This window comes from Agrilus planipennis, unplaced genomic scaffold (assembly GCF_000699045.2).
Source record: "Agrilus planipennis isolate EAB-ADULT unplaced genomic scaffold, Apla_2.0 scaffold161, whole genome shotgun sequence".
NCBI lineage: Eukaryota > Metazoa > Arthropoda > Insecta > Coleoptera > Buprestidae > Agrilus > Agrilus planipennis.
In genome coordinates this window covers 345,166-370,008 of record NW_020438889.1, presented here as the reverse complement: position 1 = coordinate 370,008, position 24,843 = coordinate 345,166, and the positions used below count along the sequence as shown (strand labels likewise).

The following is a 24,843-nucleotide window of genomic DNA, read 5'->3' as shown; positions in this document are numbered from 1 at the left end:
ATAAATAAGAATTTTATCAAAGAAAAACAGATAGAATAATTAAAATTATTAAAAAAAACAGAAGACATTAAAAATGAATTAAACAAAATATGTAAACTATATAAGGTCCTCTCAATAAATTACATACTGTAAAGGGTTTTATTGAATTGTTATCGAAAATGTTCAACAATCAAAACAACCCTATGTGGCCTTTTGTCTTTGTATTTTAAATACTAGAAAACTTAAAAGGCTCGAATTAATTATTATTATTCTCTTAATACATAACATTTAAAAACAGAACGCTTAAACACTTGGTGAATTACATTTCGTAGGTACTAAAAAATTGAATAAAGGTACCTGTTCCCATTGTTCCCGAAGTCGATGCGATTAATCCACTAATCAAAAAGATGCTGAATACAGTAAATCGTGTCGCTATCGCACTGTGTGAAAGTGGGCTTAGGGGACCGCAAAAAAAATAACTTTTTAGAAGAATTGTACGAAAGTCAGTAGAAATTACCCAAATTCGTTCAACAAGGGATTCTCTAAACCAAGGGCCAGAAAGTTATTTAAAAAGAATATGTAAATATTGAAGCTTTTTATCAGCCCTATCGTAATCCATTAGCACTGTTCCTAAGCAGGATACGAAAAGGGTCTCTCAAAGCGGATTTCGCCGACGCAACGCCCAGATTCGGTCTAACTACGCCGCTGGCAATGTTCCTACTTTTTTGAAAAAAAAAAAAAATAGCAGACAAATGCTATTCCACCTATAAGAGATGCTTCCTTTTTAATATAAAGAATAAAATATCATGTTATATTTTATTGAAAATGTTTATTTTATATCAAAAGCAAAAACTGATGTATGTAATTAAATTATCAATGAAAAATATTTTATATGCAATTGCACAATCAATTCATAATTATCAATTAATCACATTATATAGTAACACATCATTTTGCTTAACTTAGTTGGACTCGCAGTTTTTCTACCAGTATTTTTTGATAATTTACATGGATATTATTGGCGAGAACCGTTTAAGAACCTATAAGGTTCCATATTTCTAGGTTCACAATTAAATATATCGAGGAACATAAAATGGACCCTATTACGAGAATAATCCCTATATAATTTTATACTTTGCGAATTCTTTAACAAATTTTCTTACATATACAGGGTGATCCAATATCAGTGGCCTATTAGAGATTCGCGAAAAAGTAATTATAAGATATCTAATCAACATTTTAAAAATATCTTTCATTTTGAAGCACATGGAAATTCTTCGTGTATTTAACCGTTAGTTTTATAGCATGATCTTATTCAAAATTCATTTTTTTTTTTAAAATAAGTTCTGAAAGATGACTTTGACAATCAAAAATGTACCAATTTTTACCGTAACTCAATTACTTGATGATCTTTGATCCCAATATTATTTTTATCAATGTTTATAAAGGGTGTTCAAAAAAAGACTTTCAAAATCAGAAACTTCACACTGCAATAACTATTGTATTTTAAAAGGAACACCTGATAGTTTTTTACAATCGGATGCAAAATTAATCTGAATTAATCGATATATTATATTTCTTAATATTCTTATAGTTAATGAGCACCCTGTATATGTGTGTATTTCAAATATAAAACAAACTATTTATTTTTAGTTACCTTATATAAGTTTGTATTTGAAATTTTTGCTAACTACGATCACTTAAAGAAACAAAAAGCAATCGTCTACGAAATGCTGATTGTCGCATTTTTATTGACGTTCTCGCCAACAATAGGTTAAAAAATTCATTATCATACTAATTGTTAAAAAATTATATACAGTATGTTACACACTTACTTATCCGTTTTCTCAGTTATTATGTGGTCTGCGCAATTATTATGTACTGACAGATCCTTGTAAAATGTTCTTTTAACTTCAATATCCTTTTACTTTTAAATTCCTTAACAATTCACTTAAGTAACTTTTTGCTTTAAAATGCAAGCCATTATAATGTTATCTATTAGGATTATTAAGTATACAAGTGGAACATGTACTGTAATAAAAATAAATAATTATGTTAATTATAACGACAGAGCTGGACCGTGGCAGTTTGAAGAAGATGTAGTGATACTAGTGAGGATAACGCTGATTCAGTTAGAAATTGATGACTTTTAGAGCTACATTACCCACTGCAATGGTAATTGTATGTATGGAACAATTGCAGTGGTTGCTTACGGCGATCGGCGATGTGTCTGTACATTATTGATTTGATTGTTTGCTCATTTTAGCCAAACTGTTAGTAAGTATTGGATTTTATTTTGATTTTGTGCTCATTTTTTAACTACACACAGAGATCCTGAAAATTTCGACCCTGTCCAGCTCTGTATGTACTAGCAAAAAGTTATTATCACCTGTAAATAATACAATTGTTAATAATATCAATCACAGAACAATTCCATGACTCAGTCGCGAAAATACGAGCAAAATAAAAGAAGTAACACGTTTGTACTGTATTTACACAAACAACATATAGTAAGGATCAAATGGTCTCATACGGATATCTCTTGTATTTGTACTCGTTTCTTTGTGGAACTGGGGGTTATTGGTACACCGTGTGCTCTTAAAATTCCCGCTTGATTTGAGCTGCATTCGTTCGTTACAGGCGGTTGATTTTTTGGTGGTGGGGGTGGTTCCGGAATATTAGGACTGTTACTAGTTGAATGCCTTTGCATCTCGGAGGAATTTGTGTCGAACTTTTTTCCGGCGCCAGGCGAAGATTTCAGATCTTGCAAGCGAACTTCGGCCACGTCTGGAGTCTTCTTCTCGTGTCTAATATCTGCACTTATGAAACCGAACTGGTAACTTTTGTTAATTGCATTTGATTTCGATAAGTCGTCTGATCTCTTGCAGGAGTCATAATGAGCTTTCTGTAATTCGTAAATTTGTGATTTAGCGTCAAAACATTCTTCGGAAGAACTGCTACAGTTTCCAGTTTCCATCAATTCTTCTTGCTTCTTTTTTTCTTTCTTTTTACTTCGATCGCGTTGGTGATATATACCGGCAAAAATTAATATGTTTAATAGTAAAAGAAAACAGCCAACCGTTATTGTAACTGTTAATGCCGTTGTATAACTTTGATAATGACTAGATGCCAATTTTTTTAAGAGATTATTGCTGGATATTTTTGTAACAGGTGTAGATAACGTTGTGTTTGGTGGACATTCGGTAGTCATGGCTTGAAGGGCGGTATCAGATTTTGGAGGAAGTGGTGTAGTAGTTGTTGTAGCTTTGGTAGAAGGAGGAAAAAGAATGGTATTGAAAATTGATGGTTTCTGCATAGATTGTGGTCTAACGAATCCTGAAACGCCAGAAAACAATATTAAATTTGTTTATATACTTACTTGCTTTATGGATTCACTTATTAAAAAGGTTAACAAACCGTCATAATATTGGTCACCCTCTTCTTGAAAATGATGGTGCCTCATTGAGGTATCGTCTCCAACTCCAGGTCTGTGTAGTTGAGGTATCAGATTTAACCACAGTGACATTTTATGGCCTCTATAGTGACTTCTTATTTCTGGCCTTCGACCTGCAAAACAAAAACACCATGTAGGAAACACCAGTACAGAAATAGTGCTTGCGATTATGCTTCACTAGTAGCAAAAATTTGCATACAAGCGACACAGTTCAATTTTTCAAATTCAAAAGGTGTTAAGTGGATTAAATTTTGATACCAATGATTCCATTATTTAATTCATTTTCTTTGGATACTTTTATTATTTGTAATCAGTTTAACTCGAATCTCAATGGAATGTGCTTCTAATTTCTTATTTTTGTTTTATTTGATAAAGGAAAATCGTTCACTTCAACAGGACATCTTTTAATTTATTTTAAATATTCATATCTATTGAGTACCTACTGAAAACTAAATCACCTTAAAATACTACTTAATTGAACAGTTTAGGAATAAGATGCTATAATTCTTATTGTAAAAGTTTCGATTTTATTAAAGTTGTCGTTTCCCCAGTATTAAAGCAGATCTCAGTATCAAAGCAGATAATCTTCTTTTAATGAAGTTAAACTCTGTACGTAACAAATAGTTCAATATTGCGAATAAGATTTCCCAATAAGAACTCCTTTAATACACACGATTATAGACTTGAGTCCACTTCATGAGAAGAAGGATTAAGATACAATTCATGGCTTTACACGATAGTTACACGAAGTTATTAGTTTTTCAGTGACCTTCTTATCTCGTTGGATAATAAAGAACAAATGATTGCAATGCCTAGGAAAGCTCAGTACAAGAAATGACAGATTTGGGGTCAATTTAAAATCATGTACATCTGCAGAAACATAATAATTCATACAAAAGTAAAGAGACATTCGCTGGTTTCAAATACTTTTATATTTCGAATGAAATAAATCCTGTTAATTTTTATCCCTCTTTAGAATTTGTATGTAAAGAGGATAGCGCAGGACCGAGTCGCTTTCAACAAAAAGAAGTTACTTTTATGCTCGTGAATGGTTAATATAGAAATTCCAAAGAGATTGTTAAGGTGTATGTTTGGAACGCGGCACTGTAAGGGTGCGAAACATAGACGGTGGGCGCGATGGAAAAGAAAAGGTTTGAAGCGTTCGAAATGTGGTGTTACAGGCAAATGATGAGGATACCGTGGATAAAGAAGGTTAGAAATTAAGAAGCATTAGAAAGAATAAGAGAACAGAGGACTGCATGGATGTCAATAAAAAATAGGCGAGACAGGTTAGTACGATTCCTTCTCAGGCATGAAGGGCTAATCAGAGACATATTAGAGACAGAAACGGGAGTTAGAAGAGGTAGAGGTAGACCTGGATTAGATTACTGCCCACAAACGGTTAAGGATCTGATCTGGGATGTTCTAGTTTTAGGGAAATGCGAAGATTAGCTCAGGATAGGAAAAAGTGAAGGTGCGTGATCAATCAGTCTTACGACTGACGACCTTATGATAATGGAAAATTATATAGTTTTGGAGTAAAAATGTAGATGTCTCATCTCTGAAGTCTGCAAGTCATAGAATTTGAAATTATTAATACTCATAAAAGGTTAAGTGTACATTTCAAGACAAATAAAATGATTTCCTTACAATATCAAAAAAGTACTTTATTTAATTTAGTGTTTTCAACAATGTTTGATAGACAATTTAGAGAAGTCTTTTGTGGTTAACCGGTTTGATGGGTACATGTACATAAATTGCACAATTTTGAAATTGTAAACAGGTTTCTGAATTATTTCATCATTTAGTTGTACGAAAAAATGCATGATGTGTTTATCGTACTCTTATAATAAGTGGACGATAACCGAGAATTGCATGTAGTCAAAAATGTTATCATCCCTTGTCCCCTTTTTGCATGCTCGTATCTAATCCCTTTGGCAACACGTTTGGAATTCACCGTGAGCTTTTGGCTGGTTTAAAGTAGTTATTTATGCGCTAGATACATGTGCAATTTTTAATATCGCTACCAGACTAGAAATTATGCATTGGGGTGCATGTGACGACGCCAAATGAATAGTTTACCGCGACGAAAGATCTACATAGCCCGCTGTGATGTGGCGCGACGCGACACGGCTGTAGGCTATGCGATACTATTAATCATGGGTAACTGGATGCGGAAAAGTGTTATTAAAAATGCCTCGCAGACTGTAATGTTATCACCTTAACTAAATTTTTTTTTAGATGCTAAACGTTAGCCAAAATGACGACGGTGAATTGCGAATAAATTTCGTATCAACAACGTGACGCTGTCGCTTCGCAGAATAAGGAGCTAATTAATTTTTATTGATTCATGCTCGCCACCACAAAGAACAAACCGAAGCCAAATTTCTCTGTAAAGCTCTCCCGAATATAAAGCCCGGATAAACAAAGAGCGAAGAACCGTTTTTGACGAAATCACTTTAATGTTCAAGCAACGGTGACGGCAACGAGCGTCGCGGCTCTTCTTGAAATATTTTCTTTCGCGAAGCTCATTATTTCGGAAAGTATGATAAATTGCACGCCGTGAATCAATAAAACAGGAGGAGAATGAGCAAAATAAATTCGAAAAGCAAAACGAAACGAACGGAGTTAATCCATCTGGCTGCAAAAGAGTAATATCAAGCTATATAAATAAATATCCACTACTCAGAGTCAAGCATCGTCGGAAAAAGTTTATCAGCTATTGTTGACCTCTCAAAGGTAATTTAACTGCATAATTTTATTTAACTTCATCTAAAAGAGATTGTTAACCAAGCAATAAGATGACTAAATAATAAAATGATTCAAATAAAAGAAAGTAACAAAAAAGGATTAAGTTCTTGGCCAATAAAAATTTGTAAAACTATCAGATCTCATCAGCACGCCATATAATAAAATTTGGTTAATTTCACGAGTATAAATATAGCAGACGAAAAATTAGAATAAGTGCCTCATTTTAGGTATCTAGGAAGTCAGGACGAAAGGAGTAGTAATGATATAAAGCAGAGGATAGCGCATGGCCGTGTCGGCTTCAATAAAAAAAGTCACTTACTAGAAATTTGAAAAAGGTTGTTAAAGGTGTTTGTTTGTTGTACGAGTGCGAAACATGGACAGTGGACGCGGCGGAAAAGAAAAGGTTAGAAGCTTTAGAAATGTGGTGTTATAGGCGAATGATGAGGATATCGTGGATAGAGAAGGCTAGAAACTAAGAAGTATTAGAAAGAATAGGAGAACAGAGGACTCTATGGAAGTCAATAAAAAATAGGCGAGATAGGTTGATAGGACACCTTCTCAGGCATGAAGGTTTAATCAGAGACATATTAGAAGCTGAAACGGGAGTTAGGTAGGGTAGAGGTAGACCTAGATTAGATTACTTTTCGCAAATAGTTAAGGATGTGGCTTGTTCTAGTTTTAGCGAAATGCGAAGATTTGCTCAGGATAGGAAAGAGTGAGTCTTAGGACTGACGACCTTATGATGATCATGTATATTCAGTTGAAAAACCACTAGAAGCCACCTTTCGGCGTTACTCGATGTAACAAAAGAAAGCACATGTGCTTTTCTAATCTGGTTAATATGCATAAATCTACCAAATTGCCCTCTCTATATGAAAATCGTACCGCTATATGCTGTGTACTGTTGACGTTTGAAGATGTCTTCAGAATTACTGTCATTTAATTTATTTGCCCTCTTAATACCACAGAAATAACATCTTAGATACAATTTAGCATAAAAGAAATATTAACTTCAATTTGATTGTTAACTGAAATATGTAATTTATTATCTTTGTTAATGTACATACTCTTCGTTTTAATTTTAATTTTTGTTCTTAATTTAAAATTATAAAATAGTTTTTTAATTTACGTTTATATATAATGAAATAGTTCCTACAGAGACAGTTCATTTTTGTGTTAAAGGATCCTCCCATAAATGAATCTTTCCCTTTGTTTGATGTACACTTTGTCACAATATGCGCATTTCAAAGGCGGAACAGAATAGAATTTTTGCTACTTATTTCGCCGTTTCGGTTAGTTCTATAAAAGATCAAACTTTTCACAATTGATTTAGGTCACATAGTAGCTAGAGAGTTGAAGTGTTGGTAAAATGTGTCTGGGTTAACGTCGTTATGATAAAACATACAGCGTCAGGCCTTCGCCAGTAATTAACTTAGCCAGTAAAAAAAAAAGTTCGTCTATACATTGTTACTTTTGTCGTCCATATTTTACACAAGCTTAATTGAACTTTGTTGGCCGCTCAAAGGCGACAATGGCCAAATTAAATGTCAGCGCGAGTGAAAAAGGTGAAAATGCTCAAAATAAAGGATAAAAGAAGAGAAAATAAAGAGTTAGAAGAGGCACTTTCGTTAATGAAAGCCGCTGACGATAATTTCATTGGAAATATCGAAAAAATTAACTAAAAAACATTATAAAATAAAATAAAATAAATTAGACTATTAACTATGACATTCAGTATGAAGCGAAGTCGTTAGTGGAATTTGTTATTGGGCTTTCGGCGTCATCGTAAATTATGCCTGAATTGAAAACTTTTAAATCATTTTTTTTAAAAAAAGTTTCAGCAAGTAGATACCCATATATTTAAATGGACCTTGTTGTAACATACGGAATCCTAAAATGTAGCATCGTGCTACAGATGGCGTTTACCCCGCCATTTGTGGTGTTTCCTAAAACGCGCTGTTAAGACAGCAGGTAAAAGTTGGTCTGTCTTCTGTCGGAGTTGTCTGCGACGCGCTGATGAGATCCAAAAAGATCGAAATCGCGATCCGCGTCTGACAGTTTCGATGGAATACAGACCACTTCGAATTATTTTATTCGATAATGGTAACGTGCCTATCACGTTGAGGTTAGCTACGCCGGGATTCGTTTCAACAAGTAGATATCCATATATTTAAATGGACCTTGTTGGAGCATACCTAATCCTAAAATGTAGCATCGTACTACAGATGGCGTTTACCGCGCCATTTGTGGTATTTTCTAAAACGTGCTGTTAAGACAGCAGGTAAGAGTTGGTCTCTGTTCTGTCGGAGCTGTCTGCGACGCGCTGATGAATTATTTTATTTTTTCTAAATTTATTATATTAAAATTCATCACCGAAGTATCTACTATAGTATGTCACCATTTGTTGGTCGATGATGGCATGTTGATAAGATCAAATGAGATCGAAATCATGATCCACACCTGCGAGCTTCTATAAGTTACTGACCAAAAGCTTCGTTCTTATCTATTTCTCTTATGTGGTCCATGTTTACACAGTTGGTGTATTTCTAAGCATTCTATTGTTGGAACCTTTGACTGTATACAAAATTGATGTAAATTTTCGTACATTTACATATCCATCTGTAGATATGGTTTACTCTATTCAAGCTGATGTATTTTTCTTTGCGAATAATTTTGTGTGATAGTAATCGCATTAATGGAAATTGAATTAGAAAACCCAATTAAATTTCTTTATGTTTACTGTATCTATGAAATTGTTTACATTTAGAAATGGAACTAGTAACTGTCTTATTTTTAAACTTCAACATGACGATCATTGCTTTCTCGTGTTTTTAGTATAGATATGACTGAACATAAAAATATAGAAATACCGACGCCATTGACGTTCTTTTGTGTTATTTCATTCGGAAAAAGTGCTTCTTGTCGGAACGCGTGAGCGTTTGTTTTCCTATGAAAATTGAAATTTTAATTCAGTTAGACATTTAACCGCAAAACAATGACGAGCACTCGTTTCTGCAAACACTGTAAACTAACAAAATGAGAGCATGAAAAATTGCAAACGACCGTAATTCGTAAATGCTTTCGTTTTTCTTTTATTAATAATTTTCAAAACACAAGGGGCTCTTAAATTTTTATTATCGTGCTAGTTAGCTTTTAAGAATGCATTCTTTTCTGTTCTAGTTGCATGTTAAATTGTAAAACATTTTATTTAGATCATCAAAGACTGGTTGGACACGTACCTCCACTCTTTCCTATCCTGAGCTAATCTTCGCATTTCCCTAAAACTAGCACATTTTATTTAGATACACATATTATAAAAAACGCGCCTGGAAAATAGTATATACTAGAATTAGACCCGGAAAAGTCTAAATTAATCGTATTCCAATAGGGTGGAAGAATGATAATGTACAAACAGAAACCGAATGAAAAGGATATATAGAGGAAGTCAAAGAATTCACTTATAATGAAGGAAGGATAATAATGATGTTTCACGTCTTAATTAATTGTATGTTAATGTAACAGTAGAAATATGGGGCATCAAGGAATAGTCAAAAGTATCTATAAAAATTACAGAAAAAAAACGTAAGACGAATCTTACAACTAGGGAGATATACAGTAGGATACCTGATAAGGGAAGAGAATTGAAGCAGGGATGAGGTTTGTGAAACACAAAGAAACAGGAACAAGCTCGGAAAGCCAATTTATTATTTGGAGGGTTTAAAAATTATTAAATTGCTGCGGTTATTGCTAGGCACTTTTCGTAACCATAAAATAAAATCTTTTGTGTAAGGGAAACAAGCGGAAAAGTGTAAATAACTTCGTTCTTCAAAGCACTAACATCAAAAATTAAGAAAATCATATAATGTTAAGGTTGTCTATCTTTTATAAAACATAATTTTGTATGAACAAAGGTGTATGTATATATTATTTGAAGTTATCAAACCAGAAGAACAAAACAATATAAGCATCTACCAAAATTCCACAAATGTAATTTCCTTTCCACTCACCTAATTCCAGATACAATTGATTAATGGTGTCGTAAGTATCCCAGAAGGGCGTGGTTTCTTCTGACTCTGCAGATTTTAGGTTCAAATGATCATTACCAGTTTTTTTCTCATTCTTGCGAACTCCATTTGGATCTCTACAATAAAAAGAAAAATTAAATAAATTTCCAACTATTTACAATGAATTTTGAAGTTATACTTCTTTAGGCGCGTTATGAAAAACTGATGAGAGTGAAATTTCAAGATGCACGCGCATCACTGTAACACAAAATTAACAGGATGAAGTTGCCCACTCAACCGAATTCATTAAGTCTACCAACGAAATAGAAATAAAACCTCTCTTAGTCGCGCATGTTGGTACGCTTGTCGCCTCTGATCACTGTTTTCATATTTATTTATAATATTTATCCACATGGTTTTAGTTTTTACAGTCACAACACGTGTTTTATTTTCATACAAGTGCGAATTATATATGTGGCAATAAAATATATTCAGTAGTGATTTAAATTGAATATTTGGATTAATATTATTTACTATTTGTGAATATTAGTGAAAAAATTGTGCTAAAATACTTTTTTAAGTGCTCCAATATAATTGAGGTTAGTTATCCCTATGTATTATTTATTGATATAAATTAAAATATCATTATTTAATATAATTAATACTAAATATTATTAAATTATCAATGTTGAATATTTATTTAATGATGCCAAAGAAGTATAACTTCTCACGCGCGTACATAAGTACACGCACCCATTTTTTTTTTGTTAAATTAAATGATTACATTAAATTGAATTCAAACTAAGGTTTTCCTACTAGTCAAATAGTATATGTATGAGTATGAAGTAAACCAATGTTTTCCAGAATAAATAATTTAGATATAAATAATTTCGCATTTATTTCTTTCTTATAATTTTATTTTCTTTCCTTTACATTTTTTCATTTACTTGACTGCAACTACCCGAAATCCTATGAGATAGCACATGGAAGTAAAAGGGGAGAAGGGAATGAAAACTCATCTGGAATGGCAAACTCAAGCTAAGATAAAATTACTGCGTGGAATTAAGAACGTCAGATTAATTTACTAAGGAAGATGGATTTCATATGTTTTGCTCCGTTTCGAAAGAGTTGAGTCAGTCCTTCGAGAAAAGCTTATTTAGGGAATTATATTTATCAAAAAGTAGTAAATCAATATTTAATCCAATCTGCAGCAGTAGGGAGCATCTTTTTTCATTTGTCGGTGTTATATGTGCGATTTAAAAGAATAATACAAAGAAAATTTATTATTGCCCGCGTTTTATTTCAATTCGCAAACAATGTTGCGGAACATGCAATAATTTAACCGTATGCTTCACAACTGGAATGGACCACGCTATATCATCTCAAATAACTTCCATTTCTCATAAGCAAAACATAACGCGTGTGGGTTGTACATATGTAATACCCGCCTAATACAGGGTGTTTGTTTTATACATAAAAATGGAAAACAGTTGTTAAAGGAGGATCTCAAAATGAAATTATAGAAAAACCGTGAGACAATATCTAATAAAATACTCAGGTTTATCATTAAAGTTAGCTTTTTAATGAGTGTCTCCAGTAAGATAAATCAATCAAAATGTTAGTATTCAAATAATGCACAAAACACTATAGGAACATGGAAAGTGGGAGCGGTGAAAAAGAAAATTTTCGAAGAGTTCGAAAAGTGGTGTTAGAGACGAATGATGAGGATACCGTGGATAGAGAAGGTTAGAAATGAAGAGGTATTAGAATGAATAGGAGAACAGAGGACTCTTTGGAAGTCAAAAAGAAATTGACGAGATAGGTTAGTAGGACACCTTCTCAGGCATGAAGGTCTAGTCAAAGCCATATTAAAGGTAGAAACAGGAGTTAGGAAAGGTAGGGGTAGAGGTAGACGTAGGTTAGATAACTGTTCGCAAATAGTTAAGGATGTGGGTTGTTCTAGTTTTAGGGAAATACGAAGATTAGCTTGGAATAAGGAAGACTGGAGGTGCGTGTCTAACCAGTCTTAGGACTGATGACCTTATGATGATGAATATACCTTGATAAAATCTTAGACCAAAAAGGCGAAACATTTATGGAGATTACATAACAAATATTGTTATTATTTTTGACTAAATAAACGGACATGTATTTGCAGTTAGTTGTGGTGGACAACCGGCTTAAGAACTTACATGTTCTTCATCTGGCAAATTACGTACATATCTGTTTCCCCAATAATACGATTCATCCTGTATTTGGAGCATTAAATTTCAAAAAAACGAAACACGGAAATATATTGTAAGATAGATTATTTGGCGAATGTGTCGACTTTATCGGGATTCTTTTTCATAGAGCAAGACGTGGCGGCAGATGCAGAGCATTAATGAAAAGTGAGGCTTGACTATTTTTATTTTTCGAATAACGATGTGCATAAGGTAGTGCGAAAGAGTTCCATCGTGCCGCGTCGTTTCCGCAGAAATAAATCAGGGCCGCTGTTTACAGGCCATGCACAGATCAACCACATCTTGCATTGGGCCTTTGCCAAACGCTGCATAATCTACGACAACAAAATGATGCTACATTAGTCTGCCATATTTCGGAAGCTTTCGCGGATTGTTCTTTGCCGTTGTGTATTCGTGAGAGGACAGACTCTAACAAAAGCTTTCCAAATCACGTGCAAAATAGATTAATGTTAAACGATGTGAATCCTTTCTAAAATTTACCATGTTCATACATAAACTACATGCAAAATTCTTCAAATCATGTAGCTCTAAACCCAAAAAAGACTGATATAGACAGAATCATTAGTGGCGAATAGTAAATAAGTTCCTGTAGGGTTTTCCAATCTGGAGACCGAAAAGGTATTCGGGACTTTGGAATCAAATTTCGAGCATCAGTGGTGATCCCGACAATCACAACTAAAAATACTATTTCTTTACATTCAATTTTTCTATCAAAATATACCCTAGAGAAAAATTTCCACTCTCTCTCCAGTCTCTCAGAGTCTTTCAGCGTCTCTAAGAGCGTCTTTCACAGTCTCTCAGTTATTGCCTAGGTGTTTTTATGGATCTCTCACAGTCTCTGTATGAGAGGCTCGAACGATAAAGTTGTTAATTCAGAGATTCGAGTCTCTCACAGAGAGACTGAATGAATAAAACTGAAAAACTGAGAGACTCGAGTCTCTCGTAGAAAGACTGGGATCTCTGAAATATGTTGAAATTAGAAAATTTTAACCATGTCTATCGAGACAACACTTACTGAGAGATTCGAGTCTGTCGTTGAGAGATTCGAGTTTCTCGTTCAGAGACTGGATACGAAATGAGGATCACTCTATGAGCGATTCGAGTCTCTTGTTCAGAGACGCAAAACAGTTTTTTTGACAGTCTCTCTCAGCGATACCAGAGAGACTCGATGAGAGACGGAGACTCGAGTCTCGCTTTCAGAGACTCTGAGAGACTGAACATTTTTATCTCGGGTAACAAGATAAACAGTCGGAACTAATTAAGATAATTAAAATCCAAAAACGTAATATGTATTAAAAGCTCCATCTGTTTATACAAGATAAAATAAAAAGCAGACAAACAAGAAGAGCATCGTAACTTACGAGAATGGTTCCAGAAATCAAGTGCAAAATATATACATATAATTTAAATTTATCTATATGAATCTTATATCTCTTGGGTAAAAATACTTGTTCACGGTTCAAGCGCCAGTGAATCCCCTAATTCTTTTAGGGATTTACCGGCATCACGGTTTCGTCGGGTGCGGTGTTGTGTTTATGACGTAATGGTATATTTGAGGTCGCTGAGAGTTTTAGGACTAATTCTGAAATCTTGGGATCATATTTTTTTAGGTAAAATCCCGAAACAATCTCTGAACCAAATACTGGGACCAGAAACCCGAGCTATATGTAACTGATGAGTTAAAAAGAGAAGTAAGTCTAAATGTTAATGTTATTTGCAAAGAAAATTTATAATTTCTTGAAAAACAGTACGAAAACTTCTAACACTGATAACTATATGAACTTTTAAATAATATAGAGCTTCATTTTTAAAATATAATTGTACATAGTTTTGCTGGTCCGGATGTAGTATTCCTTGTATTTTCAATAATTTAGTTGTAAAGATCCTATAGGTAAACGTATCATAAATGGCTACTTTTTATAATATTGTACAGTGAAGATGTAGATGGTTGTGATAAGTTAAAGAATAAAAACACGGAAACGAAAAAAAACTTAGGTACATAAAATAGAGATAAGAAAAAACAATTTGGAAAGAATACATTCCGGAAATTGGCAGAGCTTTTTCAAAACATGAAGAAATTCATAAATTAATATTAGAAAGCTAAAGCTCTTATTGGTCTTGTTTATACCTAAGTAAATTTAAACCGATACGGTTTCAATATCAAATACCACAGACATTGTTATATTAACATGATTATGGTAATAATAAAGTATCGAAGGAAAAGCATTAGCGTTACAGAGATATGGAAGTATTGTTTACACCCTTAAAGGTCGCACGTATTGTTATTTACAACATGTACAAGGCAAAATTTAAGTTAAAAATTAAAAAAAAAACAATTAAAGTCGTAACAAATTATTGGAATCCTAAGTAGAAATTAATTAATTTATAGATGATGGTAGAATGAAGATTCGGGCTATTGGGCGACTGGTGTCGATGTCGAGACTTCGAGATATATCTACGTTCACGTTGTCAACGCAGCACTACCACTGAGAATGTCAGCCGCAGTAGCNACGGAGACTCGAGTCTCGCTTTCAGAGACTCTGAGAGACTGAACATTTTTATCTCGGGTAACAAGATAAACAGTCGGAACTAATTAAGATAATTAAAATCCAAAAACGTAATATGTATTAAAAGCTCCATCTGTTTATACAAGATAAAATAAAAAGCAGACAAACAAGAAGAGCATCGTAACTTACGAGAATGGTTCCAGAAATCAAGTGCAAAATATATACATATAATTTAAATTTATCTATATGAATCTTATATCTCTTGGGTAAAAATACTTGTTCACGGTTCAAGCGCCAGTGAATCCCCTAATTCTTTTAGGGATTTACCGGCATCACGGTTTCGTCGGGTGCGGTGTTGTGTTTATGACGTAATGGTATATTTGAGGTCGCTGAGAGTTTTAGGACTAATTCTGAAATCTTGGGATCATATTTTTTTAGGTAAAATCCCGAAACAATCTCTGAACCAAATACTGGGACCAGAAACCCGAGCTATATGTAACTGATGAGTTAAAAAGAGAAGTAAGTCTAAATGTTAATGTTATTTGCAAAGAAAATTTATAATTTCTTGAAAAACAGTACGAAAACTTCTAACACTGATAACTATATGAACTTTTAAATAATATAGAGCTTCATTTTTAAAATATAATTGTACATAGTTTTGCTGGTCCGGATGTAGTATTCCTTGTATTTTCAATAATTTAGTTGTAAAGATCCTATAGGTAAACGTATCATAAATGGCTACTTTTTATAATATTGTACAGTGAAGATGTAGATGGTTGTGATAAGTTAAAGAATAAAAACACGGAAACGAAAAAAAACTTAGGTACATAAAATAGAGATAAGAAAAAACAATTTGGAAAGAATACATTCCGGAAATTGGCAGAGCTTTTTCAAAACATGAAGAAATTCATAAATTAATATTAGAAAGCTAAAGCTCTTATTGGTCTTGTTTATACCTAAGTAAATTTAAACCGATACGGTTTCAATATCAAATACCACAGACATTGTTATATTAACATGATTATGGTAATAATAAAGTATCGAAGGAAAAGCATTAGCGTTACAGAGATATGGAAGTATTGTTTACACCCTTAAAGGTCGCACGTATTGTTATTTACAACATGTACAAGGCAAAATTTAAGTTAAAAATTAAAAAAAAAACTCGTAACAAATTATTGGAATCCTAAGTAGAAATTAATTAATTTATAGATGATGGTAGAATGAAGATTCGGGCTATTGGGCGACTGGTGTCGATGTCGAGACTTCGAGATATATCTACGTTCACGTTGTCAACGCAGCACTACCACTGAGAATGTCAGCCGCAGTAGCTGACGAAAGGTCTGGACAAAATAGTTCACTTACACAACGGCCTTATAGCCCGAATCTTCGTTCTACTATGGATTCCGGCCGTGAAAGCCTAGATTATGTTTTGTGCGTGTAGGCAGTGGATTTTGAGAGGTTATTACCAATGAAGTTTCACTGCTGTACTATTTTCATTAAAAAGCTATTTATTGAAAACGAATAAACAGGACATTGCTATTAATACTTTATTTACACTATGTAAAAATCGTTGTTCCACATGTGCGAAGATGTAACATAAAAAACTGAACTCCTACAATCTGTGTTGAGACCTTTTCTTGGAAAGAGAAATCTCGAAATTATAAAGAACTGTAAATAGATTGTAAATTTAGAAAGTGCAGGAACAATTTTTAGGGGACTATTTTTTAACAGCATGCCGAGGGTGGTCGGTCATGTCATAAATTATAAGTTGTAGTTTTTTAGAAATCGTACCGTACTGTCATGAAGTGACCCTGACTAAGTAACCGAGGGTGAGGGGTGGCGACGGTACTGGATACATTTTAACTTAAGTTTTTCGACGAGACTAAAATTGAACTCCAATAAGGACAGTTGCTTTTAAAAAAAAAAAAAGGAAAAAACTTTGTACTTAGTAACCGAGGGTGAGGGGTGGCGACGGTACTGGATACATTTTAACTTAAGTTTTTCGACGAGACTAAAATTGAACTCCAATAAGGACAGTTGACTTGTAACAAAAAAAAGGAAAAAACTTTGTACTTGCACAAAAAATAAAAATTAAGTCGAACTACAATCTGTATTTTAATACAGCGTTTTAACAATCGGTTAAGACGCACCAATCTGTGTTTTTGAATATTAATTCTGAAGCTAAAAGTGGGATTGTTGACCAGATGAATGAGGTATTGAGAGGGCAGGGGTAGCACAGGCAATGCAGGCAACGCCATTCGCAAATAATCGGATTATAAAGTAAACAAAAACAAAATTCGAGCTGTAAAATATACTCAAAAGTGTATCGACAATAAATAGCATAAATATTTGAAGTACTTTCATGACGTGTAGTTTAATATCTTTAAAAATGCAAATACTAAATAGTATATTGCACCCTACTTCTTGACCTAAATACAATAGCTGTTTCATGGGTTTTTATATGACCTGAACTATTGAAAGTCGGTAAATACTTTATGAATCTTAACAGATGAGATGGTAATTTGATTATCTACTTATCTTGAAGGATATACCTATAGTATATATCCGTAATGAAGACGAGGAATGCTTATTATGTATCCCTATTTTTAACAAAAATTACTGTACAAAAAACATAATCTTATTATTATTGATGGTATTATTCTGTTATTATTCATATTATTAGAAGTAAATGGAACACTAAAGCTCTCATATTTGAGAAAATATTTTGACAATTTTTGTCAAATTTCCCACTTGAGTTGTGGTGCTCCTTGTTCATGATTTTACAAGTGAACCGACACACAATCGACCAAACGAGCGGAAGTATCAGCACTTAATTACAAAGCGGTCGGTTGTTTAGTTCTCGACAGTAGATGTCCGAACGTTAGGCAGTGTATACGAACATAGACTCCCTAATTAAAAATGAAATAAGATGTGAAGAGCATCAGAAGTACGAAAACGAAGTTGAACAAGCTTTAATTGCAGAAATGTCATAAACAGAAAGATACTTACCCAACTCTGGCGAAGTTGCTTATGTATCCAATTAGTAGTCGTGATACGTAGGTGTCGACTTGGGAGTAATTAGAAGGAAAGTATGCGCCACCTCCAACAAGAGGTAAACCCAGCACATACGGTATATCTTCACCCCTTACGCTACTCACTTTCTGCAACAACAATTGCACTTTAATTACTGAATCACATAATGTGTAAATGAAAGTTAAATTACACAACATTATGGTGTGCCCTAACTAATACTTGGGTAAACTAAATTGATGTACAGGTACAAGCAATAATAATCATTTCACAAGGAAGACGATTACTGGACAACATTTTAACTTCTATTAGCAGTAAATAAATCAATAATGAATAAATTTTATGACATATAAAACTCTAAAACCATAGAGAAATAAAAGTTTTCTTTTTAGTTCATGTAAGTAGGTATAGCTTTTGAAAAATAGGTTTGTATTTGCTTATTGAACAACACATCTACTAAATTCAATAAAAAAATGTGAAAATTCACTTTAAATTTCCTCTTCTTTAGGTATTTCACAGATATTTGCGATTAATTTGACTTAAAATTAGGCACGCTAAAAAAACAAAAATCGTCATTGTTTTTAACAATAAAAACCACAGTGCTCATGTATTAACCCTCATCTCGCATATGTCTCATAGCCTTTTACCAAACCTATCCTCCCTTACAGAATCATTTTTTTTTTGTAAAAATAAACACTAGCTGAATGTTTCTTTGTTGACTTACTCTGTTTAAAAACGAAATTTATTTTTGTTTATAATTTACTTTGAGGTTTTACTTTTTGTACTATCTAGTCAAAAAATATTTTATTTTTTTTAAAGTGACGGGTGATGCAATAAAACTGCCACCTAGTAATCGCCCTTCCACCCTTAGTTGGAATTGCCTAATATGGCACCACTCAAACGAAATGCGATTTGTATACCGTACCCATAACGCTCAAGATAGGTAGAAAGACATACTCAATGAAACTTATTGTCTGTTAACATTATTATTAAATAAGATTCGCACCGCTTTTTGTGACTGTCGATATCAGTCATTCAACCATAAAAGCTAATAAATCTCTTGAAACTTTTACTACCAAAGCCGTCAATTGAAAAAAGCCCGACTATATGTCTGAAACTATTAACCCTGGACGCACAACACTGCTGAACGTTGAGTGAAAGGAGTATTTGTCGCCCGCATAGTCTAAATGCACCTTTAAGGGCATATAAAATTTCAAATAATAGAAATTATCATAGACATTCATTGTTATTCTATCCGTGTGTATAGATCACAATGTGAATCTCATTTATAATCGTAGCACGTAATTCGTATTCAATTATTATTTGAAAACTAGCTGACCCGGCAGACTTCGTACTGCCTCAATCGATAAATAAAAGACCTAAACTTTTGTATAAAATAAACTTGGTTATCAAATGTCAAATATTATGGTTGCGTTCAGAAATTTAATTTGTGACAGAACTTAAGATTTATCAATCTACATAAAAATAATCTGAAAGATAGTTAACAACTTTCGTATTTATTCACCTTTTAAACCTTCCCTGGACTTCCACAAATAATTCGAGACCAAAATTAGCCAAATTGGTCCAACCGTTCTCGAGTTTTAGCGAGACTAACGAACAGATATATAGATATTCAATTCAAAAATATCATCAAATTAAAAAACGGTTAGTAAAATAGCAGCGACTGAACTCTTGGTTGCCAAGTGTTCAGTCGGGAGAGGGTAGTTAAGTAGTTAAAAACACGTTTAGCTGAGTTTTAAGCAGCTAAGGCACAGAAAGCGGGATTTGCATTAATCTTCTCAACATCCTCGATTACGATCGCAATATTGCACTTTTAATGAAAGTCGATTCTCATTCTGGTAGACTCGTTCTCAAGCTGTTACCATTAATACGGTCAGTTGGGAGCGCGTTTGTGCAAATACTTTGCCTGCATAATATCAGTTTACTTCAGTTTACAGCGCAATTACATTCGCTTATATTAAACGTTTACCATTACGTGACTAGAGGTTTACACCGATATTACTTGGAGGGTGTACGCATGTTGGTTCTCTAATAGCCCTAGATTAAAGGAAAAAGAATACCATGCCTAAATATCGTACCGCATACAAAATGGGAAAAGGAACTGCGCCATTTCACTTAATGTTTAATTGAATGAAATGATAACTGAAACAGTTCCGCAAAAATATTTAAATTTTCTAAATAATACCAATAGTACGTACCTACTCTAATAAATGAGCAAATTTCATATTATTTTATTGTACCTGATGTAACAAATTTGGATGTATATGTTACCGGAAATGTATGAAATCCGCCATTGTATACAATTCCCAGGAAATGTATATAATTCCTAAAATCGCCAGGAAATGTGTGAAATAAATTATATTAAACACACTTCCTAGGAAATCTATACATTTCCTAAATAGCAATCGGAAATATATTACAGGTAATACTAAATAGGCAATAATACGGCAGGCTCTTTGGAGATGTACCTATATCCATTGGTGGCGTCATTGTTTGGTTAGGGAGATTTATAACAGACTGGAGCTTTTGTAATGCCTCTGCTGGGCTGATATGTTAGATGTTAGAATAATGAGACGAGGTTATCTTTGTTTCAGCAAATACGATGACCTTGAATTTTTAGTATTTTGCAGAGGTGGTAATGGTGATCATTTTCATATGAATGAAGAATACTTTTCCAAGACATTATTCCAGATTTTCTATTTCGGAAAAATTAACAGACATGGTACATGGCAATGGAATAGAAAGAGTCATTTTGCATCACTCACTGATATACCAAAACATAAGGGTAGTGACCTTGCCGAAAGCCCCAACTGCTCCGGCAATGATGACCAGGATTATTTGGTGTAATTGCGTTAGGAAGCATCGCTACCTGCTGAGATCGAGTTCCTTACATTAACACGGGCAATGAAGAAATGCACTGCCGGTTATTTCAAACGGCGACGATAACGCTAAAAGAAATGAACGAACATCCTGGTAGGTGTGTTATTATAATAATAGTACGGATGCAAGGAATTTTTTTAAATCCTACACACCCTATCACTCGTAAACTCTGCTTATCGTGTAATAATTCGGATACTCAAACCGGGATTATCTTCTATTAATCACATAACGATTTCGTCAGTACCGACCTGTCATTTTTACTGGCCATGACCTCTCGGTGTAGTGTCACACATCCTGTATGATGCCGTCAATCCATTCTCATTGCACCGTCCATATATAAGCACCACGTGCGAATATATTGTTTTTTGCTTGATATTTTCAAAATAAACTTATTCTTGTATTTTGTGTTTAATTTCATTAATTGCCGGCTCGTCTATTGGGACACTTTTGTGTAAAGTTTTCACACCCCTACGTAATGGCTCTATCACAAGGTGCTCTCTGCAGTCTACAGCTGTTTTGTTCGTAATACGGATTGTATCAGTTATTTTCTCGGTTAATAACCTTTCCTTGAAATGAAGTGATTATTAAAGGATTGAATTCCTTAGCTAACTTATTTGCTTCCGATCGTCAGAATCTTGTCGTTTAATCGAAATTTTTAACTGAAAATCACCAATATTTTGACATGTCAACTATCAAGAGAGTGTGAATGTTAATTGTTAATATTTGGGGAAGATGATACTCACTGTGACTAAACGTCTATCGAGGAAATCGTTAGGTTAGGTTACGGTAGGAAAAAGCTTTCCTGATATGCATAAAAAGCGTCATGTACCATCGGGATCAGCAAATTTAATTGTAAGCCTAAAAGGCATGCATGCCAACAAAATTTATGTTATTTTATAACACTAAATCCTTAAATTCTACATAAAACGCACTTGAACGTCGAAGATGTCACCCTCAGTTAGATCTAATGTATTTGTTCAATAATTTTTCTGGACACTTTTTTTAAATTAAAATGTTCGTAGATATACTTTTTGCCACGGGAACGGTCCAGACGGCTCTTTTTTACATCAAAGTTGGTACGGTAATCACGTATAACTAACAACGAAATTTACGATTATTGCCAAACTTTAAGCGTTAACTTCATATTTAGGATGTAATAAAAAGTTGCGACAGAATAAATTTTGGCATTTTTACATGTAGGTTGAACTTGCCAACCCGTACGTGGTCGTAACAGAAATAGTTTTAATTTTGAATTCGATCCGTTCTATTGCCTACATACTAAGTAGGCACCATATATCTCCGATGATGAAATGAACCTTTTCACGTAACTACCATTCATATACTTAGGTACTCTTGGAAAATATACGGGAATTACGTGTAACTGCCTGATATATTATAAAAAATGACACATATTATCACTAATACTGTTCATAATCAAAATTCAACCAATTGTTCCACCTCATTATATTTCGATAAAAAAAAAAATGAATCGATCGGGGATCGAATTCGGACTGTGTTAAAATACAATTAACCGAAAAAAAAAAACTTTTGGGTGTTTCATTCCCACCAGCCAGTAATGCTGGTGGGCGGGCAGTCCCTCCGGACTACGCCGAAAGGTAGGGCGGAAGGCCCTCTTCAGCCTGCTTTCAGGAATCGTGGGAATGGGTGGGTGGTGGTTCGGGTGAGAAAGATGAGACGGACAAAATGAAGATAGAAGAGTAAACCACAGAAAAACTTGGACCAAGGCAGACGGACCCGGAATCGAACCGGTGTCCTCCCGAATGCTAAGCAATGGTCTAAACCTTTAGGTCATACCGCTCGGTCACAATTAGCCGAAAATCGGCGACCACGTACATTAAAAAAATAACAATAATTTAATCACGTCAATTTTCATCTAAAAACCAATAAATATCTTTCCTATTCCTATCTAATAAATTAGTTTATTTTAGGTACTTCTGATCGACATATAGTGGACGGCTTTGAACATCACCTCCCATCAGCTATTCCTGATGTATGTATTTTATAATCAATAATAAATGCACTTAAAGAAAGACAAAATTACTTCTGACATTCAGGGTTTTCACTTAAAACGTTTTAGTAAAAATAAGAAAACGAATAATCTTTCATTTAATTGTTATACTGTTCTGGCATTACGTATGAAATGTCGACGAAGGATGTCTGTGAAGTCCTTGTTTCAGCCTTTTTTTTTATCTATGTAGTGACCAATAAAACCTATCGAACGACCAAGAACGAACAAAGAATTTACTGCACCCATATGAATATATTCTTGAGCCTCTTCCCTTGTAAAGGAGCCACAATGCCTCGACGAACGACGTAGCTATAACCCCATCAACATTCAAGATTAAATTGGGATTCTTGCTAGTTGTTAGTTTTTCTACTTCAAGAGCGTATTTGTGAAGATGACATGGGGGGGAAATGTCTGTGACGAATTCTTTGATAATCTTTACTCTCTGATTAGGATTGTTGATCGACTTTACTCGGTGACCAAAACCCATTATAAGTTGACCTTTCTTAGGCATTTGATTTACGAACTCAGTAGAATGGAGCCCTGGTCACAGGCTTCGCTGAATTGTTTGGCAGCACCATCTAAAGCATCTCCGAATCGATCTCCAATAGTTAAAAGACCGGACTGGCAGGCGATTAATTATTTTATTTAAGACATCCTTCTTCGTGCACTTTTAGTCATGTAGACGGTGCAACGATTAACTTTTTTTGTGTTTTTTAATTTATTTGCACATAAACGCATGTGACTACCGTACTTTTGATACCACACACAACCATATGCCTAAATATGGTAGTCACAAAATGCACACCAAGTTTTTTTGAGGCATGTTTTAGTCACACCCCTTCGAGTAATGTGAACGACCGTTTTTAAGTAGATGCGTAACTAGTGAAGAATGAATGAAAATTTTAAATTGTGAATAAATAGTCTGATTTTATAAGACAGAGCTAGTTATAAACCTAAACTAACGTTTCGATTGATTTTCCTATAATTTTGTCGTTGAAACTGAGGAGAATAGATAACTCGATTTACAGCAATTTGTCCAAGGACTTCAGCCTTGCTACTTTATTAAATGATCTTGGTGGATTCTCCTCTATGATTGGCGAGCGAATCCGTTTTTATATAATAAATTTTTTGAAAATATCGGTAATGTTGTTTATTACTGACGATCTTAATATAAACAGGTTACATAAGCAAATTAAATTTTATTTAAAAGAAGCACCGGAGTGTAACCAAACAAATTTCGAAGTTCTGTTAGCTCATAAATTTCATTAAACAGAACTTTCTAATGCGATAAAAGGTTAAAATTGCTGTAGGTGGTATTTGCATACTGAAACACAAAGTAAACGTTCACACATCAAAACATTTATTCGTGGATGTTTTCTTGTTTCCTTATTACATGAATTAATATCCAATTTTATCTTATAGAAAGATAAATCCAACAAAATAGTGAAGGCAGTGAAAGTTTTCATAATTCTATATATTCTAGGTTAAAAGAGCTATTATAGATTTCCTTAGGTTGAAGGTAAGCTTGAAGTGGGTACTTTAATTATGCAATTGTCCTTTAAAAGCAAGTTATCTGGAATACCCATTCAGCATATGTTTATAGCTCCAAATCTATATTTATTTACGAAAAATATTGAAAAAATCAAGTTGTTTGGGTTAATCGCCTCGATATTCCAGGTTCAAGATATTAAATACTCATATGGGACATCACCATAATTTGAATTATAATAAATGAATAAATAAAAGGGTTAGAAAGGAATCAGTAAATACGCTCATCTCATGCAATTTTTCAGAATTTGTTACAGCGAACTCGGTAACCTGTAATATGTCAGTTTAAATTAAAAATTACTTCAATCCTATTTGATTACAAAAAAGAAATAAAGTTAAAAATTTAGTTCATGATTGAAACACAAACACCAAACATATGAAGTCGAGTTCGTTAGTT

The 24,843-nt window shown here is 33.7% G+C and overlaps 1 protein-coding gene across 3 annotated transcripts in view; it reads right to left on the bottom strand.

Moving 5' to 3' along the window:
- Positions 1–917: 917 nt before the first annotated feature.
- Positions 918–24,843, bottom strand: part of LOC108737977 (neuroligin-1-like) — a 280,090-nt gene continuing 256,164 nt past the window's right edge. For all 3 annotated transcript variants that reach the window (XM_025981832.1, XM_025981834.1, XM_025981833.1), the window contains 4 exons: positions 17,948–18,099; positions 10,192–10,325; positions 3,397–3,546; positions 918–3,315 (listed from right to left, as the gene is read on the bottom strand). In XM_025981832.1, the coding sequence (XP_025837617.1) occupies positions 2,507–3,315; positions 3,397–3,546; positions 10,192–10,325; positions 17,948–18,099 (1,245 nt within the window). In that variant the 3' untranslated portion in view covers positions 918–2,506. The remainder of the gene's footprint in view (positions 3,316–3,396; positions 3,547–10,191; positions 10,326–17,947; positions 18,100–24,843) is intronic.